The 26,161-nt window shown below is 38.5% G+C and overlaps 1 protein-coding gene across 1 annotated transcript in view; it reads right to left on the bottom strand.

Moving 5' to 3' along the window:
* Positions 1 to 26,161, bottom strand: part of CFAP47 (cilia and flagella associated protein 47) — a 508,878-nt gene that overhangs the window by 354,188 nt on the left and 128,529 nt on the right. The window contains exon 26 of the mRNA XM_030933635.1: positions 17,941 to 18,150. Coding sequence (XP_030789495.1) covers positions 17,941 to 18,150 — 210 coding nt within the window. The remainder of the gene's footprint in view (positions 1 to 17,940; positions 18,151 to 26,161) is intronic.

Below are 26,161 nucleotides of genomic sequence, written 5' to 3'. Positions count from 1 at the left end.
TTCAAAAGGGAAGGGCAAAAGAAATCAATTAGGAACTACAATATATTCAACACAGCATAAAATACTCTCTTATCTCATTGAATATTCCAGAGTTAGATGATCTCTTTTATAATGTTCCCACTGGATACAAGGGCAATAATAGAAAGACGTGTGAACTTAATAAAAATAAAGTTCACATATTGTGTTGCATTGTTCCTTTCAAATGAGATGTCAATAAAATCCATCCAAAATGTAACTCTGCATTATTAGTAACAGACTCGGAATGGTAAAACTACTGTTTCTGTAATCTATGAAAATGGTTCCCAATTTCTAGGCTGCAGACTCTTACAAAGCAGCTGAGGGTATACCTGCAAAACAGTAAGTTTGATAAATAATTTTTAAGACATCTTTTAAAATGACTTTACATATGTCATTATATACTCTAAGAGGTAGTACAATTACATTTTACTTTAGAGTTTATCTGAATTTATAGTAATGTTTGGTGATATGTTTTCTCAAAAAACAGGTAATAAAATATAAGTATTTTCACGTAGAGTGGCTAGCAAATGGTTTGAGCTTGCAAAAGCATGCAGGAATTGAAAAGAATGAAATCACAGGTCTTCAGTTTGAATGTAGTATAAAATAAAACATGCTAATATTTCATTAGTTTATGCAAGACTGAAATAAAAATCATTTAATGTTCATGGAAGTCAGATATCACTTCAAGCCTTAAAGGAGAATTCTGAAGTACTATTTGCATTTCAGCATGGAAGAATTAAATCCCACTTCCTGCCATTGATGCTTCTTTATGTAGACTTATCCAGTAGTAATAGGAAAGTGTCATGTCCAGCAAACTACTGGAAAAGATCATAAACATCCATGTTCTGGCTACAAACACTTAGGTTGGTGCTGTTGGAGACTGACTTTCACAATTACATAGAATATTATTAAGATTATGGGGCTAACATTTGCTTCCAGATTTAGCAATTGGGAAACAAAATGTTTAAATTGTAATAAGCCTGAGGAAAACAGTTGCCAAGAGAATAACAGAGGGTGATGATGGGAGGAAAGAGAGGTGTTAAAAAAATTATAAAACATAATGAATTTGCATGCCCATTTCAATAAATTGACTTAGAAGGTTGGCAGTTTTACCAATCACTACAAGGTCTATATTTTTAGTAGAATATAGGGTATTTTTTAACAAATAAAAGTTAATAAATACTCAATTACACAAAACAGAGTAAGCTGTGAAGATTGATTTGTGAAGGTGTAACACAAAATTGACATGCATATATGCTTTTTATTTTCTTTAATTTCACAGGGTTGTTGATGTTTGACTTGCTATCAATCACCATGTCCTAATATTTATTCCATCAAAATCACTTCTTCTTTCCCATTCACAGTTTTATTTTCATTCTAACAACCACCACTCTAATTCTGCACATGTGTACAGCATCAACCTGGAAAAGCTTATTCATTGGTCTCTTTACTTCTACCCTTTGTCATAATTATCTTGCACATAAATATCTTACTCAATCTGTCTAGCCCCTTAAATGCAAAGACAAGCATACAGCATGTAAAAAAGACTGCAACATGAGTGTATGTATGGATGGAGAAATTGACATCCTAATCTGTGATACATTTGAGCTACTGAAAAAAAAACCTACTTTAGCCATCAGTAGGGATCCTACATGTATCATATTCAATACCTAATTGTCACAGGTTGAATTTTCTAGAAGCAGACAGTTTGGAGTTTAAGAGGATTATTAGGGAGCAAAACATGTAAGAAATGGAGATGGAACCAAATGAAGAACAGAATGAATTAGAACAGCTATGCAAGCCCAATGAGGACTTGGTCAACGAGGCTGGGAGCTCTGGATTGCCTTTCAAAGTTTCTGGTATCAGGCTGAAATGTGTAGTCCTCTAAACATGCCTTAATCAGTTAAAAGATGCAGACTTGCCTGGTGGGGTGTCACCTTAGTCCAAGTGGCACTCTTCAGCTGAGAAAGATCCTGTAGGACCTGACAAAAGGAGGCAGGTAGCTGATAGCATTCCACATAGCCAAACACCAAGTACTATCATGAAAAGGCATCTGGAAAGTTCAGTTCCACATATTTCAAACTAATCAACTCATTTTTATCCTAATTTCCAAATCATAAAAAATCTAACAGTTGTTGTGATCATCCATTATAGCAAGCTGTGTCATTTGCTAACCCCACACACTTGGTGCTTTTGGTGTGTTTTAGGACAGAGAGATACACGCTGGTCAGTACACCATTTGAGCAGCCTTCCTTAAGTGAGGAGAGACTGAGTAGCCACTTGAGGATTTCATATCCTTGTAAGTCTGTGAAGCCCTTTGTAAAACACAGCTTCTTCAGGCATTACTTGAAATTCTATCGACTATAAATATGAAATGCCCTTCTTGGTTCAATTTTGCTCATAGCCAATTCTTATTCATTAGTCAGCCCATGTTGTCTATGTCACGTATTACTCATTTTTTATACATATTGTTAGGATACCTAATTACCAAGAGGACGCATTATGGATTTTAAAGTGATGTTTTCATCCAGTAGGAACCACCATAATGCAAATAGATGACACTTTTATTTTGAAAGTAAGAGCTTGAAAAGAAACTATCATCAGAGTGAGCAGACAACCTACAGAATGGGAGAAAAATTTTGCAAACTGACCACCTGACAAAGTACTAATATCCAGAGTGTACAAGGAACTTAAACACATTTACAAGAAAAAAAAAACAACTCCATTAAAATATGGGGTGCTGACGAGTTGATGGGTGCAGCACACCAACATGGCACAAATATACATATGTAACAAACCTGCACGTTATGCACATGTACCCTAGAACTTAAAGTATAATAAAAAAAATGAAAATAAAATAAAATAAAATAAAAATAAAAAATAAATAAATAAAAAAAAAAATAAAATAAAATATGGGCAAAGGACATAAACAGACACTTCTCAAAAGAAGATATTCATGCGGCCAACAAACACGAAAAAAAAAGCTCGACATCACTGATCATTAGAGAAATGCACATCAAAACTACAATGAGATACCATCTCAGTGTACCATACCAGTGAGAATGACGATTATTAAAAAGTCAAGAAACAACAGATGCTAGCAAGAGTGTGGAGAAAAAGGAGTGCTTTTACACTGTTGGTGGAAATGTATATTAGTTTAACCATTGTGGTGATTTCTAGAAGCAGAAATACCACTGACGTAGCAATCTGATTACTGGGCATATACCCAAAGGAATGTAAATTATTCTATTATAAAGACATATGCACATGTATGTTCACTGCAGCACTATTCACAATAGCAAAGACATAGAATCAACTCAAATGCCCATCAACGATAGACTGGATAAAGAAAATGTGGTACATATACACCATGGAATACCATGCAGCCATAAAAAGGAAGGAGATCATGTCCTTTGCAGGGACATGGATGGAGCTGGAAGCCATTATGCTCAGCAAACTAATGCAGGAACAGAAAACCAAACAACAAACACATATTCTCACTTATAAGTGGGAACTCAACGATGGGAACACACGGACACATGCTGGGGAACAACGCACACTGGGGTCTGTCAGTGGGGAGCATGAGGAGGGAAAGCATCAGGAATAGCTAATGGATGCTGGGCTTAATACCTACCTGATGAGTTTATCTGTGCAGCAAACTACCATGGCACACATTTGTCTATGCAATAAACCTGCACATCCTGCACATGTACCCCTGAACTTAAAAATAAAAATTGAAGAAAATAAATAAATAAATAAACTGACCATGTCTACATAGTGTTAAATTAAAAAAAAATAAGAGAGGTGGAGCAAGATGGCCGAATAGGAACAGCTCCAGTCTCCAACTCCCAGCGCGAGCGACACAGAAGACCAGTGATTTCTGCATTTTCAACAGAGATACTGGGGTCATCTCACTAGGGAGTGCCGGACAATCGGTGCTGGTCAGCTGCTGCAGCCCGACCAGTGAGAGCGGAAGCAGGGTGAGGCATCGCCTCACCTGGGAAGCACAAGGGGGAAGGGAATCCCTTTTCCTACCCAGGGGAACTGAGACACACAACACCTGGAAAATCGGGTAACTGCCACCCCAATACTGCGCTTTAAGCAAAGGGGCACACCAGGAGATTATACCCACACCTGGCCGGGAGGGTCCCACGGCCACGGAGACTCCCTCATTGCAAGCACAGCAGTCTGCGATCTAACTGCAAGGCAGCAGCGAGGCTGGGGGAGGGGCGCCCGCCATTGCTGAGGCTTAAGTAGGTAAACAAAGCCGCTGGGAAGCTCGAACTGGGTGGAGCTCACAGCAGCTCAAGGAAACCTGCCTGTCTCTGTAGACTCCACCTCTGGGGACAGGGCACAGCTAAACAACAACAACAAAAAAAGCAGCAGAAACCTGCCCAGACGCAAACGACTCTGTCTGACAGCTTTGAAGAGAGCAGTGGATCTCCCAACATGGAGGTTGAGATCTGAGAACGGACAGACTGCCTGCTCAAGTGGGTCCCTGACCCCTGAGTAGCCTAACTGGGAGACATCCCCCACTAGGGGCAGTCTGACACCCCACACCTCACAGAGTGGAGTACACCCCTGAGAGGAAGCTTCCAAAGTAAGAATCAGACAGGTACACTCGCTGTTCAGCAATATTCTATCTTCTGCAACCTCTGCTGCTGATACCCAGGCAAACAGGGTCTGGAGTGGACCTCAAGCAATCTCCAACAGACCTACAGCTGAGGGTCCTGACTATTAGAAGGAAAACTATCAAATAGGAAGAACACCTATACCAAAACCCCCTCAGTACATCACCATCGTCAAAGACCAGAGACAGATAAAACCACAAAGATGGGGAAGAAGCAGGGCAGAAAAGCTGGAAATTCAAAAATATAAGAGCGCATCTCCCCCTGCAAAGGAGCGCAGCCCATCGCCAGCAACGGATCAAAGCTGGTCAGAGAATGACTTTGACGAGATGAGAGAAGAAGGCTTCAGTCCATCAAACTTATCAGAGCTAAAGGAGGAATTACGTACTCAGCTCAAAGAAACTAAAAATCTTGAAAAAAGAGTGGAAGAATTGATAGCTAGACTAATTAATGCAGAGAAGGTCATCAACGAAATGACAGAGATGAAAACCATAACACGAGAAATACGTGACAAATCCACAAGCTTCAGTAACCGACTCGATCAACTGGAAGAAAGAGTATCAGTGATTGAGGATCAAATTAATGAAATGAAGCGAGAAGAGAAACCAAAAGAAAAAAGAAGAAAAAGAAATGAACAAAGCCTGCAAGAAGTATGGGATTATGTAAAAAGACCAAATCTATGTCTGATTGGGGTGCCTGAAAGTGAGGGGGAAAATGGAACCAAGTTGGAAAACATTCTTCAGGATATCATCCAGGAGAACTTCTCCAACCTAGTAGGGCAGGCCAACATTCAAATTCAGGAAATACAGAGAACACCACAAAGATACTCCTCGAGAAGAGCAACTCCAAGACACATAATTGCCAGATTCACCACAGTTGAAATGAAGGAAAAAATCTTAAGGGCAGCCAGAGAGAAAGGTCGGGTTACCCACAAAGGGAAGCCCATCAGACTAACAGCAGACCTCTCGGCAGAAACTCTACAAGCCAAAAGAGAGTGGAGGCCAATATTCAACATTCTTAAAGAAAAGAATTTTCAACCCAGAATTTCATATCCAGCCAAACTAAGTTTCATAAGTGAAGGAGAAATAAAATCCTTTACAGATAAGGAAATGCTTAGAGATTTTGTCACCACCAGGCCTGCCTTACAAGAGACCCTGAAGGAAGCCCTAAACATGGAAAGGAACAACCGGTACCAGCCACTGCAAAAACATGCCAAAATGTAAAGACCATCGAGGCCAGGAAGAAACTGCATCAACTAACGAGCAAAATAACCAGTTAATATCATAATGGCAGGATCAAGTTCACACATAACAATATTAACCTTAAATGTTAATGGACTAAATGCTCCAATTAAAACACACAGACCGGCAAACTGGATAAAGAGTCAAGACCCATCAGTCTGCTGTATTCAGGAGACCCATCTCACATGCAGAGACATACATAGGCTCAAAATAAAGGGATGGAGGAAGATCTACCAAGCAAATGGAGAACAAAAAAAAGGAGGGGTTGCAATCCTAGTCTCTGATAAAATAGACTTTAAACCATCAAAGATCAAAAGAGACAAAGAAGGCCATTACATAGTGATAAAGGGATCAATTCAACAGGAAGAGCTAACTATCCTAAATATATATATGCACCTAATACAGGAGCACCCAAATTCATAAAGCAAGTCCTTAGAGACTTACAAAGAGACTTAGACTCCCATACAATAATAATGGGAGACTTCAACACTCCACTGTCAATATTAGACAGATCAACGAGACAGAAAGTTAACAAGGATATCCAGGAATTGAACTCATCTCTGCATCAAGCAGACCTAATAGACATCTATAGAACTCTCCACCCCAAATCAACAGAATATACATTCTTCTCAGCACCACATCGCACTTATTCCAAAATTGACCATATAATTGGAAGTAAAGCACTCCTTAGCAAATGTAAAAGAACAGAAATTATATCAAACTGTCTCTCAGACCACAGTGCAATCAAACTAGAACTCAGGACTAAGAAACTCAATCAAAACCGCTCAACTACATGGAAACTGAACAACCTGCTCCTGAATTATTACTGGGTACATAACGAAATGAAGGCAGAAATAAAGATGTTCTTTGAAACCAATGAGAACAAAGATACAACATACCAGAATCTCTGGGACACATTTAAAGCAGTGTGTAGAGGGAAATTTATAGCACTAAATGCCCACAAGAGAAAGCTGGAAAGATCTAAAATCGACACTCTAACATCACAATTAAAAGAACTGGAGAAGCAAGAGCAAACACATTCAAAAGCTAGCAGAAGGCAAGAAATAACTAAGATCAGAGCAGAACTGAAGGAGATAGAGACACAAAAAACCCTCCAAAAAATCAATGAATCCAGGAGTTAGTTTTTTGAAAAAATCAACAAAATTGACAGACCGCTAGCAAGTCTAATGAAGAAGAAAAGAGAGAAGAATCAAATAGACGCAATAAAAAATGATAAAGGGGATATCACCACCGACCCCACAGAAATACAAACGACCATCAGAGAATACTATAAACACCTCTATGCAAATCAACTAGAAAATCTAGAAGAAATGGATAATTTCCTGGACACTTACACTCTTCCAAGACTAAACCAGGAAGAAGTGGAATCCCTGAATAGACCAATAGCAGGCTCTGAAATTGAGGCAATAATTAATAGCCTACCAACCAAAAAAAGTCCAGGACCAGATGAATTCACAGCTGAATTCTACCAGAGGTACAAGGAGGAGCTGGTACCATTCCTTCTGAAACTATTCCAATCAATTGAAAAAGAGGGAATCCTCCCTAACTCATTTTATGAGGCCAACATCATCCTGATACCAAAGCCTGGCAGAGACACAACAAACAAAGAGAATTTTAGACCAATATCCCTGATGAACATCGATGCAAAAATCCTCAATAAAATACTGGCAAACCGGATTCAGCAGCACATCAAAAAGCTTATCCACCATGATCAAGTGGGCTTCATCCCTGGGATGCAAGGCTGGTTCAACATTCGCAAATCAATAAACGTAATCCAGCATATAAACAGAACCAAAGACAAGAACCACATGATTATCTCAATAGATGCAGAAAAGGCTTTTGACAAAATTCAACAGTCTTTCATGCTAAAAACGCTCAATAAATTTGGTATTGATGGAACGTACCTCAAAATAATAAGAGCTATTTATGACAAACCCACAGCCAATATCATACTGAATGGGCAAAAACTGGAAGAATTCCCTTTGAAAACTGGCACAAGACAGGGATGCCCTCTCTTACCACTCCTATTCAACATAGTCTTGGAAGTTCTGGCTAGGGCAATCAGGCAAGAGAAAGAAATCAAGGGTATTCAGTTAGGAAAAGAAGAAGTCAAATTGTCCCTGTTTGCAGATGACATGATTGTATATTTAGAAAACCCCATTGTCTCAGCCCAAAATCTCCTTAAGATGATAAGCAACTTCAGCAAAGTCTCAGGATATAAAATTAATGTGCAAAAATCACAGGCATTCTTATACACCAGTAACAGACAAGCAGAGAGCCAAATCAGGAATGAACTTCCATTCACAATTGCTTCAAAGAGAATAAAATACCTAGGAATCCAACTCACAAGGGATGTAAAGGACCTCTTCAAGGAGAACTACAAACCACTGCTCAGTGAAATCAAAGAGGACACAAACAAATGGAAGAACTTACCATGCTCATGGATAGGAAGAATCAGTATCGTGAAAATGGCCATACTGCCCAAGGTTATTTATAGATTCAATGCCATCCCCATCAAGCTACCAATGACTTTCTTCACAGAATTGGAAAAAACGGCTTTAAAGTTCATATGGAACCAAAAAAGAGCCCACATTGCCAAGACAATCCTAAGTCAAAAGAACAAAGCTGGAGGCATCATGCTACCTGACTTTAAACTATACTACAAGGCTACAGTAACCAAAACACCATGGTACTGGTACCAAAACAGAGATATAGACCAATGGAACAGAACAGAGTCCTCAGAAATAATACCACACATCTACAGCCATCTGATCTTTGACAAACCTGAGAGAAACAAGAAATGGGGAAAGGATTCCCTATTTAATAAATGGTGCTGGGAAAATTGGCTAGCCACAAGTAGAAAGCTGAAACTGGATCCTTTCCTTACTCCTTATACGAAAATTAATTCAAGATGGATTAGAGACTTAAATGTTAGACCTAATACCATAAAAACCCTAGAAGAAAACCTAGGTAGTACCATTCAGGACATAGGCATGGACAAGGACTTCATGTCTAAAACACCAAAAGCAACAGCAGCAAAAGCCAAAATTGACAAATGGGATCTCATTAAACTAAAGAGCTTCTGCACAGCAAAAGAAACTACCATCAGAGTGAACAGGCAACCTACAGAATGGGAGAAAATTTTTGCAATCTACTCATCTGACAAAGGGCTAATATCCAGAACCTACAAAGAACTCAAACAAATATACAAGAAAAAAACAAACAACCCCATCAAAAAGTGGGCAAAGTATATGAACAGACATTTCTCCAAAGAAGACATTCATACAGCCAACAGACACATGAAAAAATGCTCATCATCACTCGCCATCAGAGAAATACAAATCAAAACCACAATGAGATACCATCTCACACCAGTTAGAATGGCAATCATTAAAAAGTCAGGAAACAACAGGTGCTGGAGAGGATGTGGAGAAATAGGAACACTTTTACACTGTTGGTGGGATTGTAAACTAGTTCAACCATTATGGAAAACAGTATGGCAATTCCTCAAGGATCTAGAACTAGATGTACCATATGACCCAGCCATCCCACTACTGGGTATATACCCAAAGGATTATAAATCATGCTGCTATAAAGACACATGCACACGTATGTTTATTGCGGCACTATTCACAATAGCAAAGACTTGGAATCAACCCAAATGTCCATCTGTGACAGACTGGATTAAGAAAATGTGGCACATATACACCATGGAATATTATGTAGCCATAAAAAAGGATGAGTTTGCGTCCTTTGTAGGGACATGGATGCAGCTGGAAACCATCATTCTTAGCAAACTATCACAAGAAGAGAAAACCAAACACCGCATGTTCTCACTCATAGGTGGGAACTGAACAATGAGATCACTTGGACTCGGGAAGGGGAACATCACACACCGGGGCCTATCATGGGGGAGGGGGAGGGGGGAGGGATTGCACTGGGAGTTATACCTGATGTGAATGACGAGTTGATGGGTGCTGATGAGTTGATGGGTGCAGCACACCAACATGGCACAAGTATACATATGTAACAAACCTGCACCTTGTGCACATGTACCCTAGAACTTAAAGTATAATAATAAAAAATAAAAATAATTTAAAAATTTAGAAAAAATAGTAAGAGCTTGAATAAGTTCTCCAATATTCTTCATAATAATATTCATCTTTAAATAACTTTCAAGCATTAAACTGATGAATTTTAAGCCTGCTGAAATTCTGAAAACAGTATTACAAAAGAATATTTTATATTGGTTTCTATCCGGTTGAAAAAACTAAAAATGTTCAGGATACAGGTAAAGGTTAAATAAATTTAAATAATTAAATTACATAAAATTAAGGACATGAAGAGAAAACAATTCAATACATTTAATAAAATGTTTAAATGAAGAATTGAAATAATAAAGTTGGTTTTAAGTTGAACAGAAATTTTTAAACAGAAAAAACATTTAATTTAATTGCACATATTAGTCTTTTCTTTTTAACTTGAAGAAAAGTAAATGCATTTTGATTTCTAATAACACCCTTTGTAAGCATAAAGCATACATTTAAATATCACCTATCTAATATGCAATGTCCAAATTGCGGACAGCAACACTTATCAATAACTAATGGCTAGGTATTTTATTGAGTAATCAGTTCATATTTACAAATAGGTGAGAAACTGGGTAGCCACGGTGGGTCTGAGGAAGATGAGATGGAGAGGGCTGTACTAAGCGGTCCTAAGGTAGCAGTAGACTGCATGGGCATCTACCTTCTAGGAGTTCTCTGAAGAACAGCAATCAGGAAGGTGCTCACAACCAGTAAGGGAGATAAAGAGGACAGGACATTGGAATTTCCTTTAAAATGAAAAATCTCTAAGGAAGGCAGAGGTTCTCCAACCAACTTCACAGATTCCAAAGAGGATGAGGTTAGAGAAAAGAAAAAGAAGGATATTAGAAAAACTACATCTGTGGTTAACTTTTATTCTGCTACCTGGTGTTAAAAGTACTATAATTTTAATAATCTGGGAAGATGTGGTAAATATTACCTTAACTGTTTCTCAGCTTTTGCATTTCTATGCAAATTTTAAACTCCACCATGTTGCTACAAGTAAATGATGAATAACTTCTGGTTATGAACATCGTATGTTTATAGTTTATTATGACACACCTGTATTATATTTTTTGTTAAATATAAATGAAACATTCTACCTTGTAATAGAGACTATGATTTGTTTGAACAGATTAACCATGAAAATAATGCTCTTTGTCGGATGAAGGTGCCATTACAAACAGCTTTTCACAGGGCTAGGACAAAGAATACAGAGCAGATGATTATATCAGAACACAGAGCGGTCTCATGTGAACTCTACTCCCTTTCTCACTGCTTGTTCTATCTATACATACAACACTAAGGAATGTGGACAAGTGTATGGTATTATGCATAACTCAGCTCCCAAACCATGACAAATAATGTTTTGAGGTAATATTACAATACTAACTTCAGTTATGAACAATTAAATGGATACTAAGATTTCCCATTGCCTGCCTTTTGTTGCCACGATGCTAAAATTTGAGATGGATCATTGTAAATGGTTTGCACTAAGAGTAGAGTCTCCAGAAGATGAATATATCCTTAGTAATTCTTCTTACTCCATAAGGAGAGCCTTGAGTACCTCAAAAGTAGCCTGTAGCTACCTGGTAGTATCCCTCAGAGGTACGTGATTCACATTACTTGCTTATTATAAGCCTTAAGTTAAATATACATTCAAATATATCTACATATTTATTTTAAATATCCAATATCAAATATTCCAAAAAGGCACATAAAATGCAGGTATTAATTTACACTACAGTTCCTAAGGTGGCATTGCCAACTTGAGTGAATAAGTGCTTTCAAACTGATTTGACTCTGGATCTGATTCATTCTCTGCTAGTCTCCTTTATGTGATGCTGTTTCCTATCCATTCAAAAACAGGAAGGTATCTGAAAGAGGCATGCTAAATATACATTTTAAAGTACTAGCGACTGACCCAAAGGTGCCAAGTGCACTCTACACAAATGTCAAATTATGCACTGAGCAGAACAATACTTAGAATTACCTTCATTATTCCTCAATTCTTAATTGTATTGAATGCTTTCTAAAAATAGTATAATTTCCATTTAAGTGATTGTCAATAAGATTAAGTATAATAAGCTTTACTATGCAGCAAAAGTGTTTATAAACTCATAATATGGTTGATAAAATGCTACTGAATAGAGGAAAAGAGCTAATATAACTAACAGCTGTATATTCTCAATTTTAAACATCAGACCTGCCTATTTAAAAATACATTTCTCATCAGAAAAATGTTAAGTACATTTGCAACAAAGTCTATGAGTTTTATCTCTAAAGTTTGAATGTAGTGATTAATTAAAACATCAATGAAAAATGTAAGAATTATAATTTTATTATTTAAAACACTTATAAATGCATTAATTTATCTTTATGTGCAAAATTTTTATTGTGCCTGTTTTAAAGGCAGAGGATATATATAATCTAGTTCCTTAAATGTGGTAATTTGCAAAATTAAGCAAGAATGTGGTTAGTTATTTTTACGAAAAAGTCAATCATTCTACTATGCTATATCTCATCTATGATTAGGAAAACAATTGATTTTTATTGGTTTTGAGTGGACAACTAAATCAGGTACTTTCCAGGAGTTTGTGTGCCAATAAATTCATAGAGCAGACACTTCAGTATCAGCTTTGCTGTTAATGACACTGTATTAGTCCATTTTCATACTGTATGAAGAAATACCCAAGGCTGGGTAATATATAAAGAAAAAGAGGTTTAATGGACTCACAGTTCCACCTGGCTGGGGAGGCCTCACCATAATGGTGGAAGGCAAAAGAGAAGCAAAACACATCTCACATGGCAGCAGGCAAGAGAGTGTGTGCAGGAGAACTGCCCTTTATAAAACCATCAGATCCTGTGAGACTCATTAACTATCATGAGAACAGCAAGGAAAAACTCACTCCCATGATTCAATTACCTCTGACTGGGTCCCTCCCACGACATATGGGGATTATGGGAGCTACAATTTAAGATGAGATTTGGGTAGGGACACAGCCAAACCACATCATTCCACCCATGGCCCCTCTCAAATCTTATGTCCTCACATTTTAAAACCAATCATGCCTTCCCACCAGTCCCCCAAAGTCTTCACTCATTTCAGCATTAACTCAAAATTCCACAGTCCAAAGTTTCATCTGATATAAGGCAAGTCCCTTCCACCTCTTAGCTTGTAAAATCAGAAACAAGTCAATTACTTCCTAGATATAATGGGGGAACAGGTATTGGGTAAATATAGCCATTCCAAATGGGAGATATTGGCCAAAACAAAGGGGCTACAGGCCTCATACAAGTCCAAAATCCAGCAGGGCAGGCAAATCTTAAAGCTCCAAAATGATCTCCTTTGACTCCACGTCTCACATCCAGGTCACATTGATGCAAGAGATGGGTTCCCATGGTCTTGGGCAGCTCCACCTCTGTGGCACTGCAGGTTACAGCCCCCCTTCTGGCTGCTTTCACAGGCTGGCATTGAGGATCTGCAACTTTTCCAGGTGCATGGTGCAAGCTGTCAGTGGATTTGGGGTCTGGAGGATGATGGATCTGGGGTCTGGAGGATGGTGGGCCTCTTCTCACAGCTCTCCTAAGCAGTGCCCCAATGGGGAATCTGTGTGGGGGCTCTGACCCCACATTTCCCTTCCACACTGTCCTAGCAGAGGTTCTCCATAACGGCTCCACCCTACAGCAAACTTATCCCTGGACATCCAGGTGATTCCACACATCCTCTGAAATCTAGGGGGAGGTTCCCAAACCTCGACTCTTGACTTCTGTGCACCTGTAGGCTCAATACCACATGGAAGCTGCCAAGGCTTGCACCCTCTGGAGCCATGGCCTGAGCTATACCTTGACCCTTTTTAGCCACAGCTGGGGCAGCTGGGACACAGGGCACCTCGTCCCTAGGTTGCACACAGCAGGGGGACCCTGATCTGGCTCAGGAAACCATTTTTCCCTCTTAGGCATCCAGGCCTGTGATGGGAGGGGCTGCTGTGAAGATCTCTGACATGCTCTGGAGACATTTTCCCCATTGTCTTGGTGATCAGCATTTGGCTCCTTGTTAGTTATGCAAATTTCTGCTGCTGACATGAACTTCTCTCTGGAAAATGGGTTTTTCTTTTCTACTGCATTATCAGGCTGCAAATTTTTCAAACTTTTATTCTCTGCTTCCTCTTGAACACTTTGCCACTTAGAAATTTCTTCTGCCAGATACCCTAAATCGTCTCTGTCAAGTTTAAAGTTTCACAGATCTCTAGCGCAGGGGCAAAATCCCACCAATCCCTTTGCATAGCAAGAGGGACCTTTACTCCAGTCCTCAACAAGTTTCTTATCTCCATCTGAGACCACCTCAGCCTGAACTTTGTTGTCCATATCACAATTAGCATTTTGGTCAAAGCTATTCAACAAGTCTCTAGAAAGTTCCAAACTTTCCTACATCTTCCTGTCTTCTGAGCCCTCCAAGCCTCTAGGAAGTTCCAACTTTTCACACATTTTTCTATCTTCTTCTGAGCTCTCCAAACTGTTTCAACCTCTGCCTGTTACCCAGTTCCAATGTTGCTTCCACGTTTTTGGCTATCTTTACAGCAGTGACCCACTCTCTGTGGTACCAATTTACTGTATTAGTTCATTTTCATACTGCTCTGAAGAAATGCCAAGATGCGGCAATTTATGAAGAAAAAGAGGTTTAATGGACTCACGGTTCCACATGGCTGGGGAGGCCTTGCAATCATGGCAGAAAGTGAAGGAGAAGCAAAGGCACATCTCACATGGTGTCAGGCAAGAGAGAGTGTGCAGGGGAACTTCCCTTTATAAAACCATCAGATCTCGTGAGACTTATTCACTATCACAAGAACAGCACAGGACCACCCACCTCCATTACTCAATTACCTCCTACTGGGTCCCTCCCATGACACATGGGGATTATAAGAGCTACAATTCAAGACGAAATTTAGGTAGGGACACAGCCAAACTGTATGAGACACTGACACTTCTGAACACTGGCCAAGAACAAATGTGCAGGTCCATTGCTCCTGATGTCATTGGAACCACAACAACTACATTCTTTGAATACACAGTCACATTTCATATTTGTTTGATTTTATGCTATAACCATAGAGACAATTCATGAGATCTTGCCTCATTAATTAATATATTGAGCAAAATAAATAAATAATGTCTCAGTACTTATTGAGTAGACTGTAATTCTATCATTACTATATGGGAAACATAGAAGTTTCACTAATGTGGGTGTGTGTGGGGGTGAGAGAGAGAGACAGAAATACATGCAGAAGAGTAGGAAAGAAAGAAAACATCTCTTATTCTTTGGAAAATCTATATATGACATATAGTAGTGTAATCCTTAAAAGTATATGCTTATTATAAAAATTTCTATATAATCATTTATAGTCTAAATGGTATTTAAAATAAGGTGACTAAGTGGAAAATCTTTGGAAACCAAAATATGGTTTCCATTCTTGGCTCCCCCATTTAATGTTTGAGTGAGTTTGGACAAATTATGTCACACTATGAGCCTTAGATTCCTCTTCTGTAAAACAGAGATGATAATCTAGAAACAAAAAACAAACAAACAAAAAAACCCACTTCTCAGGACTACTGTGTGGATTCCATGAGATCTAGCCTATGAGTAGTACCTGACTTGTACTAATTAATAGCTGTAGACCTTATGCTTCCTGTATTTATTCAAGCCTTGATATCCATAACATCACACTCTCCTGGTTCTCACCCTATTTCTCACTCATGGTTACCAAAGCAGAGCATGGATGACTTTCACAATCTGTTCCTGCTGCCTTTTCAGTTTCATCTCCCAACTGTCTTGCCAGAATTCACCAAACCATAACATCAAAAATGCCATTAAAATATGGGTTGCTTTAGCCTCCATACCTCATGCTCCATTTTACTGTTTATAGTACTCCTTGTTCACATCACCGTTTCTCACATAGATATATATTTAGGTCGGTGCAAAAATAATTGCAGTTTTTCTGACATTGAAAATAATGGCAAAAACTGCAATTGCTTTTGCACCAATTGAATAAAACTTCTATCCCCAGACTTTTTGGAGAATTTGGGTAGGACGCAAGTAGGGTATACAATCTCTGAGCTGCGAGCCCATTATTGTGGACAGGAAAGCAGACAGATTAGCAGAAATTATTCTTGCTATTATTCATAGATTTCCAGCTGGTTGAGCCAATCCAAATGTGACAAAATCTAAAGAAAACAAAATTAAAAGCCAAGCATGTTAGCCCCCAAGAGAAGCCACATTATGAAAGTATCTTGCAAAGTAAAAGAAGGCAAGAAAATCGAGAAATCAGTGTCATATTTTTAGTAAGGACCATGGGCTTCAATATGAACAAACCAGATGCAAATAAAGGCTTCAACATAGGGCAAAAAACCTACCACACTGACATCCATCAAGAATTTGCCCCCTTTCTTTCCCTAAATCTTGGGCAGAGTACACACATGGTTTGCCTACAAAAAAAATATATGCTAATCGATTACCAATAATAAATGAGTATAATTTATTTCATAGAAATTCTAAAGTGAAAAGGAAGCTTTTGAGGAATTCCTTTCTGGAATACCTGATTTATCTCAATGAGATCAGAAATGGGACGCCTAAAGAGAGAAAGGCAAGGACAGCATTGGAGAGTAGAGAAGAGTTAGAGGATCTGATCGTATTCACTATAGAAAACCAGATAAGGAGTTAACCAGTCACCAGTAAAAGGATTTGCCAGTATTAAGGCTCTTGGGAATGCTTAGGGTCTTAGTGCCTTGTTTATCTGGGTGTACAGAAAAGTCTTTTGTTGCTCATCTATGATTTGCATAGTTTCTAAATTAGTTCCAATAGCTCTAATTTATCGCAAATCTGCTGAGGAATTAAATGGGGTTTTGTGAAATATGATGTATTAAGAAGATATTTCTATGTATTAAGAAGAGAGATGTCCCTCTCCTAATTCCAAACACATGAATCAGTCCTTTGACTACAAATATACAAATAACGCCTCTACATGTTAATAAATGAGCACATAAAGAACATACTCTGACACTAATTTTACTTTTCATTATAAGCCTTTTAAACAAACTTGATAGCTCTATACTTCAACCTCTTGCCATTTAGTCAGTCAAGTTATTTCAGGATATGATGTAAAAATGCTACTTCTGGTCCTACAAGAGAAGATATCCAGAAATATTTCACCAAGGTGTATTTGAAATCTCCTGGGGCCGGGCACAGTGGCTCAAGCCTGTAATCCCAGCACTTTGGGAGGCCGAGACGGGCGGATCACGAGGTCAGGAGATCGAGACCATCCTGGCTAACACGGTGAAACCCCGTCTCTACTAAAAAATACAAAAAAACTAGCCAGGCGAGGTGGCAAGCGCCTATAGTCCCAGCTACTCCAGAGGCTGAGGCAGGAGAATGGCGTAAACCCGGAAGGCGGAGCTTGTAGTGAGCTGAGATCTGGCCACTGCACTCCAGCCTGAGCGACAGAGTGAGATGGAGTAACAAAGCTATATTGCAGGGAAATCATTATGTTGATATTTCTCACTTTCAGTTGACACTTATTTAGCATTTCCTTTGGGTTATTTCCTGTCCAGTTGCTCAATAATTACTAACTCACTGTACTTTTCATGATGACAGATGGGACAGGTTCTGCTATTAGCTCCATTTCACAGATGAGGAAACTGAGCGTCTCAGAAGTAATGTTAACAAAGCCTGGATTTGACCCCAAGCAGTATAGCTCCAGAGTATAAATTGGTAGCCACTATTATGCTGCTTTTTGTGAGAGCACACTTACATTTGGAACTTTAGAAATAATCTTAATGTCTAAGGTATTAGATATTAGATCCCTCTCTTTTTAACATTTTACCATGGTGTAAAATATAAATATATTATTCTTTAATGTCAGATACAAAATAACCTACATTTAGATATCTTACCAGTTTTTTCTGTCATCACAGAAAAGAAGATCGGTAAAAAATGACACAGGTTTAGATGACTTGAAACTGAGGTGGCAAGTGAGCTTATTATTAATTCCACTGTGAGAGCCTGGGATGACTCTGCCTTTTGGAAATTTCACGGAAAGAGGGTGAATCTCCTCACCATCAAGAAGCCTTACTGTGGGAATCTGGACACATACAGTTGAATTTCTGCTTAAAATTTAAAAAAAAGTTTCATTAGCTCAAAATACCTGCAAGTAACTGGCTTTAAATGTATATTTCATTTTTTTTGAATCCTCAAGAAAATTAAAATAAGAAATATTTGTAATCATGTGCTTAATTATTAAAGATATCTTTGTATCATCTCTTATTTTCTGATCACAATATAAGATGGATGATAACTAAGAACCACTTGAGATGATCAAATGTTCCTTTTGTTCTATAAGGATTAAAAAGGCATGTGACACCTGATTAAACACAGCATTTCTTAATCACCATCATGATAGACATTACTGTTTTTAAATGTATTCTGACGAAAATTTACCAAAAGTTATCAATAGCTACAAATTTAATGCATATAGACTAAATAATATTAACAGATGCATATACATGTAGGTAGATATTTGAAAATTTGGATACTATTAAGTTCATATATACATATACTATGAATGTTTTTCAATCACTACTATTCAAAAATTCCACTTAATGTTGACATACTTAATTATAAATTTATAATTTTTATAGCCAATTCAAGCTGTTTATTTTTAATAATATAATATGTATTAATAGTATTCACTTTAAAATTGAATTACTACTTATTATTTTTAGTGATCAATAAATATTTAATCATATTACTTTGTTTACTTATATATGTAAGAACTTACATATCTATGGCAGATAAGAGGTATCATCAAATGGGAATTATATATCCTTGCTATTTTAATCAGTGTGAGAATTATTTAGCTAATAATAAAAAAATAAAGATCTAAAATTGTATTAGTTAAACCTATATACCACTTTGGATAAAAACATGGAAAGTAATTTATAAATCCGGTTTGAAAATAATTCAGTTGTTACTTAGCTAATTAACTTATCTTTGGATAAGTGATTAATGCTGTTGATTTTATTACATATGTATAACCTGGACACTACATTACATTATTTCTTCAGTACCTCTCATATTCATTTCATTATACCATATTTAGCAAGACTCAACTTTTGAGTTGAAGTAGCTTTCAAATTGATACCTTTGTACATTAATTCCAAAGTTGAAAAATTAAGAAATTCATATATTAGAAAATGATTATTGATTTAAAACTACTTTCTAGCACAATTTAATTGAAGCCACTACTATTTCCTGTTTAGACAACAAAGGTTAGTGTCTATTTATAAGATAAGGTCTTAAAGGAACTGCAAATCCCAAAGTTTTGATGATGTTGAATATTACCTAACAAAGTAAATGACATTTTGATCCAGCCCCATGGAATCAGTAAGTACTCAGTCCTGGCATCATTCATCACCTGTTAACTGAAGAGCCCCCTTGAACCCTGAATAACCAGCAGCAATACCCAGGTACTACATTGAGGGCCTTGGGTGACCCTCTGAGACTTGCTGGCTTCAGGTAAGGTTCAGCACATTACCAGCTGTGGTGGCTATGGAGCAAAATCTTCTGCTTGTGAAAAGCAGAAGAAAAAGTAAAGGAGACTTTGTCTTGCACCTGAGGTACCAGCAAAGCCACAGCAGAGTAGAACACCAAGTTGACAAATTTCATTACCCCTTCATGACAAAAACCCTCAAAACACCGGGGACAGGAGAAACATACCACAGCAGGATAAAAGTGATGTAGGACAGACCAACAGCTAATATCACACAGAATGGAGAAAAACTGAAAAACGTCTTCTAAGATTTAGAACACAACAAGGATGCTCACTTTCACTACTCTCATTCAACATAGTAATGGAATTTCTAGACAGAGCAATCAGACAAGAGAAAGATATAAAGGGCATCCAAATTTGAAATGAAGAAGTACAATATCCTTGTTTGTAGATTATTTGAACTTATATTTGAAAAAGACTCTGCAAGAAAACTATTAGAACTGATCAACTCAGTAAAGTTGCAGGGTACAAAGTAATAAAAAATCAGTAGCATTTCTATATGCCAACAGATAACAAACTGAAAAAGAAATAAAAAATAATAGAATTGCTACCAAGGTAGTGGGGCATTACTATAAGATACTTGAGAATGTGGAACTGACTTTGGAACTGGGCAACTGGCAAAGTTTAAAATAGTTTGGAGGGCTCAGAAGAAGACAGGAAGATGAGTGAAAAATTGGAACTTTCTAGAGTCTTGTTGAATGGTTTTGACCAAAATGATGATAGTGATGTGGACAATGAAGTCCAGGCTGAAGTGGTCTCAGATAGAGGTGAGGAACTTACTGGGAACTGGAGTAAAGGTCACTTGTGCTATGCTTTAGCAAAGAGACTGGTGTGATGTCACCCTTGCCCTAGAGATCTGTGGAAATTTGAATTTGATGCAGATGATTTAGGGTATCTGGTGAAATAAATTTCTAAGCAGCAAAGAATTTAAGTTTTAACCAGGCTTATTCTGAAAGCATTCAGTTGTATGTATACACAAAGATGGTTTAAAATTGGAACTAATGTTTCAAAGGGAATCAGAGCATACAGGTTTGGAAAATTTGCAGCCTGACCATGTGATAGAAAAGAAGATAGCATTTCTCTGAAGAGAGATTCAAGCCAGCTGCTAACATTTGCATAAATAATGAGGAGCCAAGACAATGGGGAAAATGTCTCCAGGGCATGTCATAGATCTTCATAACAGCCCCTCCCATCACAGGCCCAGAGGCCTAAGAGGGAAAAATGGCTTTTTGGGCTGGGTTCAGAGCCCTGCTGCTCTGTGAAGCTTCAGGGCTTCGTACCCTGTGTCCCAGCTGCTCCAGCTCTAGCTGTGGCTAAAAGGGGCCAAGGTACAGCTCAGGTCGTTGCTTCAGAAGATGCAAACCCCAAGCCTTGGTGGCTTCCACATCGTATTGGGCCTGCAGGTGCACAGAAGACAAGAGTTGAGCTTTGGGAACCTCTGCTCAGAGGATGTATGGAAACACCTGGATGTCCAGGTTGAAGTCTGTTACGGGGCACAGCCCTCATGGAGAACCTCTGCTAGAGCAGTGCAGAAGGGAAATGTAGGGTTGTATATGCCACACAGAGTCTCTACTGGCACACTGCCTAGTTGAGCTATGAGAAGAGGGCCACCATCCTGCAGACCCCAGAAAAGTAGATCTACCAACAACTTGCACCATGTGCCTTGAAAAGTTGCACGCACTCAACATCAGCCTGTGAAGGCAGCCACAACAGCTATATCCTCCAGAGTCATAGGGGCAGAGCTGCCCAAGAGCTTGGGATCTCACCCCTTGCATCAGCATGCCTTGGATGTGAGACATAGAGTCAAACGAGATCATTTTGGAGCTTTAAGATTTAATGACTGCCCTGCCAGGTTTCAGACTTGCATGGGGCCTGTGGCCCCTTTGTTTTGTCCAATTTCTCCTATTTGGAATCGAGACATTTACCCAGTGCTTGTACCCTCATTGTATCTTAAAAGTGACTATGTTGTTTTAGATTTTACAGGCTCATATGTGGAAGGGACTTGCCTTGTCTCAGATGAGACTTTGGACTTGGACTTTTGAGTTTATGCTGGAATGAGTTAAGACTTTGGGAGACTGTTGGGAAGACACGATTGGTTTTGAAATGTTAAAAGGACATGAGACTTAAATGTTTTTAATTACGTATTTGTTTGTAATACAAATATATATTTGTATATATTAATACTTAAATGTTTTTAATACTTAGTTTCTACATTTGGCCTTTCATATTTAAGCTTTTAATACATTTGTAATGAATTTTTGTGAATTGTGTTAAGGAGAGATACAATTTGGAATATTTCATACAGATATTCAATCATTCCATCATTTACTGAATAATAACTTTCTATCTCCAAAGAACTTCAATAACATCTTCATCATAAATCCAATAACGATTCATCTATGAAACTTTTTTGAGGCTATTTTATTCCTTGGTCAATTTATCTACCCCTGTACCACTATGATATTGGTTTCGTTTTGATGTTCCCTATAGCAAGCACTTCCCATCTTCTTCTTCTTCCTCTTGGGGAGATTAGCTATTCTTGATCCTTGACTCTTCCATATAAAACTAAAATTTTACTTTTCAATCTCTATGAAAACTTTAGTTGATTTTTTATTGAAGTCACATGAAATATGTAAATTTATCTGTGGAAAACTTTTTTTACAGCATTGAACATTCTAATCCATGAATACTGGTGTATTTATTTGAGTTTATTATTTATTTATTTAAATACAGGTGTATTTAACTTGAGTTTTATAATTTTCTTTATACAGTTCCATACAGTTCATTCATATCTTTATCTATTATCTTTATCTCTTATCTATTATCTTTTAATCTATTATCTATTTATCTATTATATTTTAATTTTTTGATGCTACTATAAGTAGTAATTTAAAGTTATGTGCTCTATATATTGTATGCTGAAATTATATTGAATTTTAAATATTTAAGTTACATTTGCCTATTCTGGTAAGTGATCTTCCTAGTTTTAAAAAATCTCCTTGTAGATTCTTTGAATTTTCTATATGAAAAAATAATCTAACATACAGATAATGACAGTTTTGAGTTTTATTTCCTAATCCTCACACATTTTGTTTTTCTTATCCCCCTGCCATATGCTAGGTTCTCTATTAAAATGCTTTAGGGAAGCAGTGATAATAAGCATGGTTCATGTTTCTGTTGTTAAAAGGTAATTCATGTATATTCCAGTTTCAATAATGATATTTGCTCTAGGCTTATGATACGAACATTGAACAATTAAAGAATATCTATTTTATTACTGTTTGTTGAGAGTTCTTCCATGAATGATTTAAAAATTGTATCAAATGCCTTTATTCTCAATGTATGAAAATGATCATATCATTATTCTCTTTAACACCATTTTAGATTTTTTGATGATAGACAAGCCTTGAAATACTGGAATACAAACAAGTTGGTCATGATCTATCTTACATACACGTTGTTTGATTCTTTTTTTTTTTTTTTTTTTTGAGATGGAGTCTTGCTCTGTTGCCCAGGCTGGAGTGCAGTGGTGCAATCTCGGCTCACTGCAACCTCTGCCTCCCGGGTTCAAGCGATTCTCCTGCCTCAGCCTCCCAGGTAGCTGGGATTACAGGCATGTGCCACCATGCCTGGCTAATTATTTTTAATATTTTTAGTAGAGACGGGGTTTCACCATGTTAGCCAAAATGGTCTCCATCTCGTGACCTCGTGATCCGCCCACCTCGGCCTCCCAAAGTATTCGCAGATTCTTTAAGGATAATTATATGCATGTTCTCATAACACAGTTCAGCCAATAATTCAGCTTTCCTATACTGTCATTTCCTGATTTCATAATAGAAATTTCTGAGATCATAAAACAAATTAGGGCACATTATTATTATTCTATAGTTTGATAAATCTGTTTCCTGAAAGTTCAGTAAAACTTGACTATAAAATCATCAGAGGAAGTTTCAAGTATTAACCCAAAGGCTTTCTACTTGTTCCAAGTATACTTTTAGTAAATTATATACTTCTACAACTTTCATATTTAATTTAAGTTTTCACATGTATTGGAATAGACCTCCTTATAGTATTTTGATTATCTCATTTTTTCTTTGGATTTATGATTATGCTTCCTTATTTCTAATATTATTTAACTGTCCCTTCTCTGCTTTGTTCCTTGTCAACCTCACTGTATTGTAACCATTGTATTCCTCTTTCAAAGGAGAAACTTGGCTCCGCTGAGTTTCTGTTTTGTATATATTTTTATACTCCTTTAATTTCTACTGTGTATAATTTTATCTCACCTTCTACACTCCATAGGTTAGTCTAAGAGACTATTATTTGTAATCTTACATATAAAGTTGGATGTTTAAAATTTCCAGGAGGGGCGGAGCAAGATGGCCGAATAGGAACAGCTCCAGTCTCCAACTCCCAGCGCGAGCGACACAGAAGACCGGTGATTTCTGCATTTTCAACTGAGGTACTGGGGTCATCTCACTAGGGAGTGCCGGACAATCGGTGCTGGTCAGCTGCTGCAGCCTGACCAGCGAGAGCTGAAGCAGGGCGAGGCATCGCCTCACCTGGAAGCGCAAGGGGGAAGGGGATCCGTTTTCCTAGCCAGGGGAACTGAGACACACAACACCTGGAAAATCGGGTAACTCCCACCCCAATACTGCGCTGTAAGCATACAGGCACACCAGAATATATCCCACACCTGGCCGGGAGGGTCCCACGCCCACGAAGCCTCCCTCACTGCTAACACAGCAGTCTGCCGCGATCTATCCGCAAGGCAGCAGCGAGGCTGGGGGAGGGGCACCCGCCATTACTGAGGCTTAAGTAGGTAAACAAAGCCGCTGGGAAGCTCGAACTGGGTGGAGCTCACAGCAGCTCAAGGAAGCCTGCCTGTCTCTGTAGTCTCCACCTCTGGGGACAGCGCACAGCTGAAGACCAACAGGGGAAGTAGCAGGAGCCGGTGCAGACGCGAACGACTCTGTCTGACAGCTTTGGGGAGAGCCGTGGATCTCCCAACGCGGAGGTTGAGATCTGAGAAGGGACAGACTGCCTGCTCAGGTGTGTCCCTGACCCCTGAGTAGTCTAGCTGGGAGAAATCCCCCACTAGGGGCAGTCTGACACCCCACACCTCACAGGGTGGAGTACACCCCTGAGAGGAAACTTCCAAAGGAAGAATCAGACAGATACACTCGCTGTTCAGCAATATTCTATCTTCGGCAACCTCTGCTGCTGATACCCAGGCAAACAGGGTCTGGAGTGGACCTCAAGCAATCTCCAACAGACCAACAGACAGTCCTTCTGACTGTCAGAAGGAAAACTATCAAACAGGAAGGACACCTATACCAAAACCGCATCAGTACGTCACCACCATCAAAGACCAGAGACAGATAAAACCACAAAGATGGGGAAGAAGCAGGGCAGAAAAGCTGGAAACTCAAAAAATAAGAGCGCATCTCCCCCTGCAAAGGAGCGCAGCCCATCGCCAGCAACGGATCAAAGCTGGTCAGAGAATGACTTGGACGAGAGGAGAGAAGAAGGCTTCAGTCCATCAAACTTCTCAGAGCTAAAGGAGGAATTATGTACCCAGCGCAAAGAAACTAAAAATCTTGAAAAAAGAGTGGAAGAATTGACAGCTAGACTAATTAATGCAGAGAAGATCATAAACGAAATGACAGAGATGAAAACCATGACACGAGAAATATGTGACAAATGCACAAGCTTCAGTAACCGACTCGATCAACTGGAAGAAAGAGTATCAGCGATTGAAGATCAAATGAATGAAATGAAGCGAGAAGAGAAACCAAAAGAAAAAAGAAGAAAAAGAAATGAGCAAAGCCTGCAAGAAGTATGGGATTACGTAAAAAGACCAAATCTACGCCTGATTGGGGTGCCTGAAAGTGAGGGGGAAAATGGAACCAAGTTGGAAAACACTCTTCAGGAAATCATCCAGGAGAACTTCCCCAACCTAGTAGGGCAGGCCAACATTCAAATTCAGGAAATACAGAGAACGCCACAAAGATACTCCTCCAGAAGAGCAACTCCAAGACACATAATTGCCAGATTCACCAAAGTTGAAATGAAGGAAAAAATCTTAAGGGCAGCCAGAGAGAAAGGTCGGGTTACCCACAAAGGGAAGCCCATCAGACTAACAGCAGATCTCTCGGCAGAAACTCTACAAGCCAGAAGAGAGTGGGGGCCAATATTCAACATTCTTAAAGAAAAGAATTTTAAACCCAGAATTTCATATCCAGCCAAACTAAGTTTCATAAGTGAAGGAGAAATAAAATCCTTTACAGATAAGCAAACGCTTAGAGATTTTGTCACCACCAGGCCTGCCTTACAAGAGACCCTGAAGGAAGCCCTAAACATGGAAAGGAACAACCGGTACCAGCCATCGCAAAAACACGCCAAAATGTAAAGACCATCGAGGCTAGGAAGAAACTGCATCAACTAACGAGCAAAATAACCAGTTAATATCTAATGGCAGGATCAAGTTCACACATAACAATATTAACCTTAAATGTTAATGGACTAAATGCTCCAATTAAAAGACACAGACTGGCAAACTGGAT

This window comes from Rhinopithecus roxellana, chromosome 7, assembly GCF_007565055.1.
Source record: "Rhinopithecus roxellana isolate Shanxi Qingling chromosome 7, ASM756505v1, whole genome shotgun sequence".
NCBI classification, from domain to species: Eukaryota; Metazoa; Chordata; class Mammalia; order Primates; family Cercopithecidae; genus Rhinopithecus; species Rhinopithecus roxellana.
Note: the sequence above shows the minus strand (reverse complement) of the source record. Positions and strands in the feature narration are given on the sequence as shown.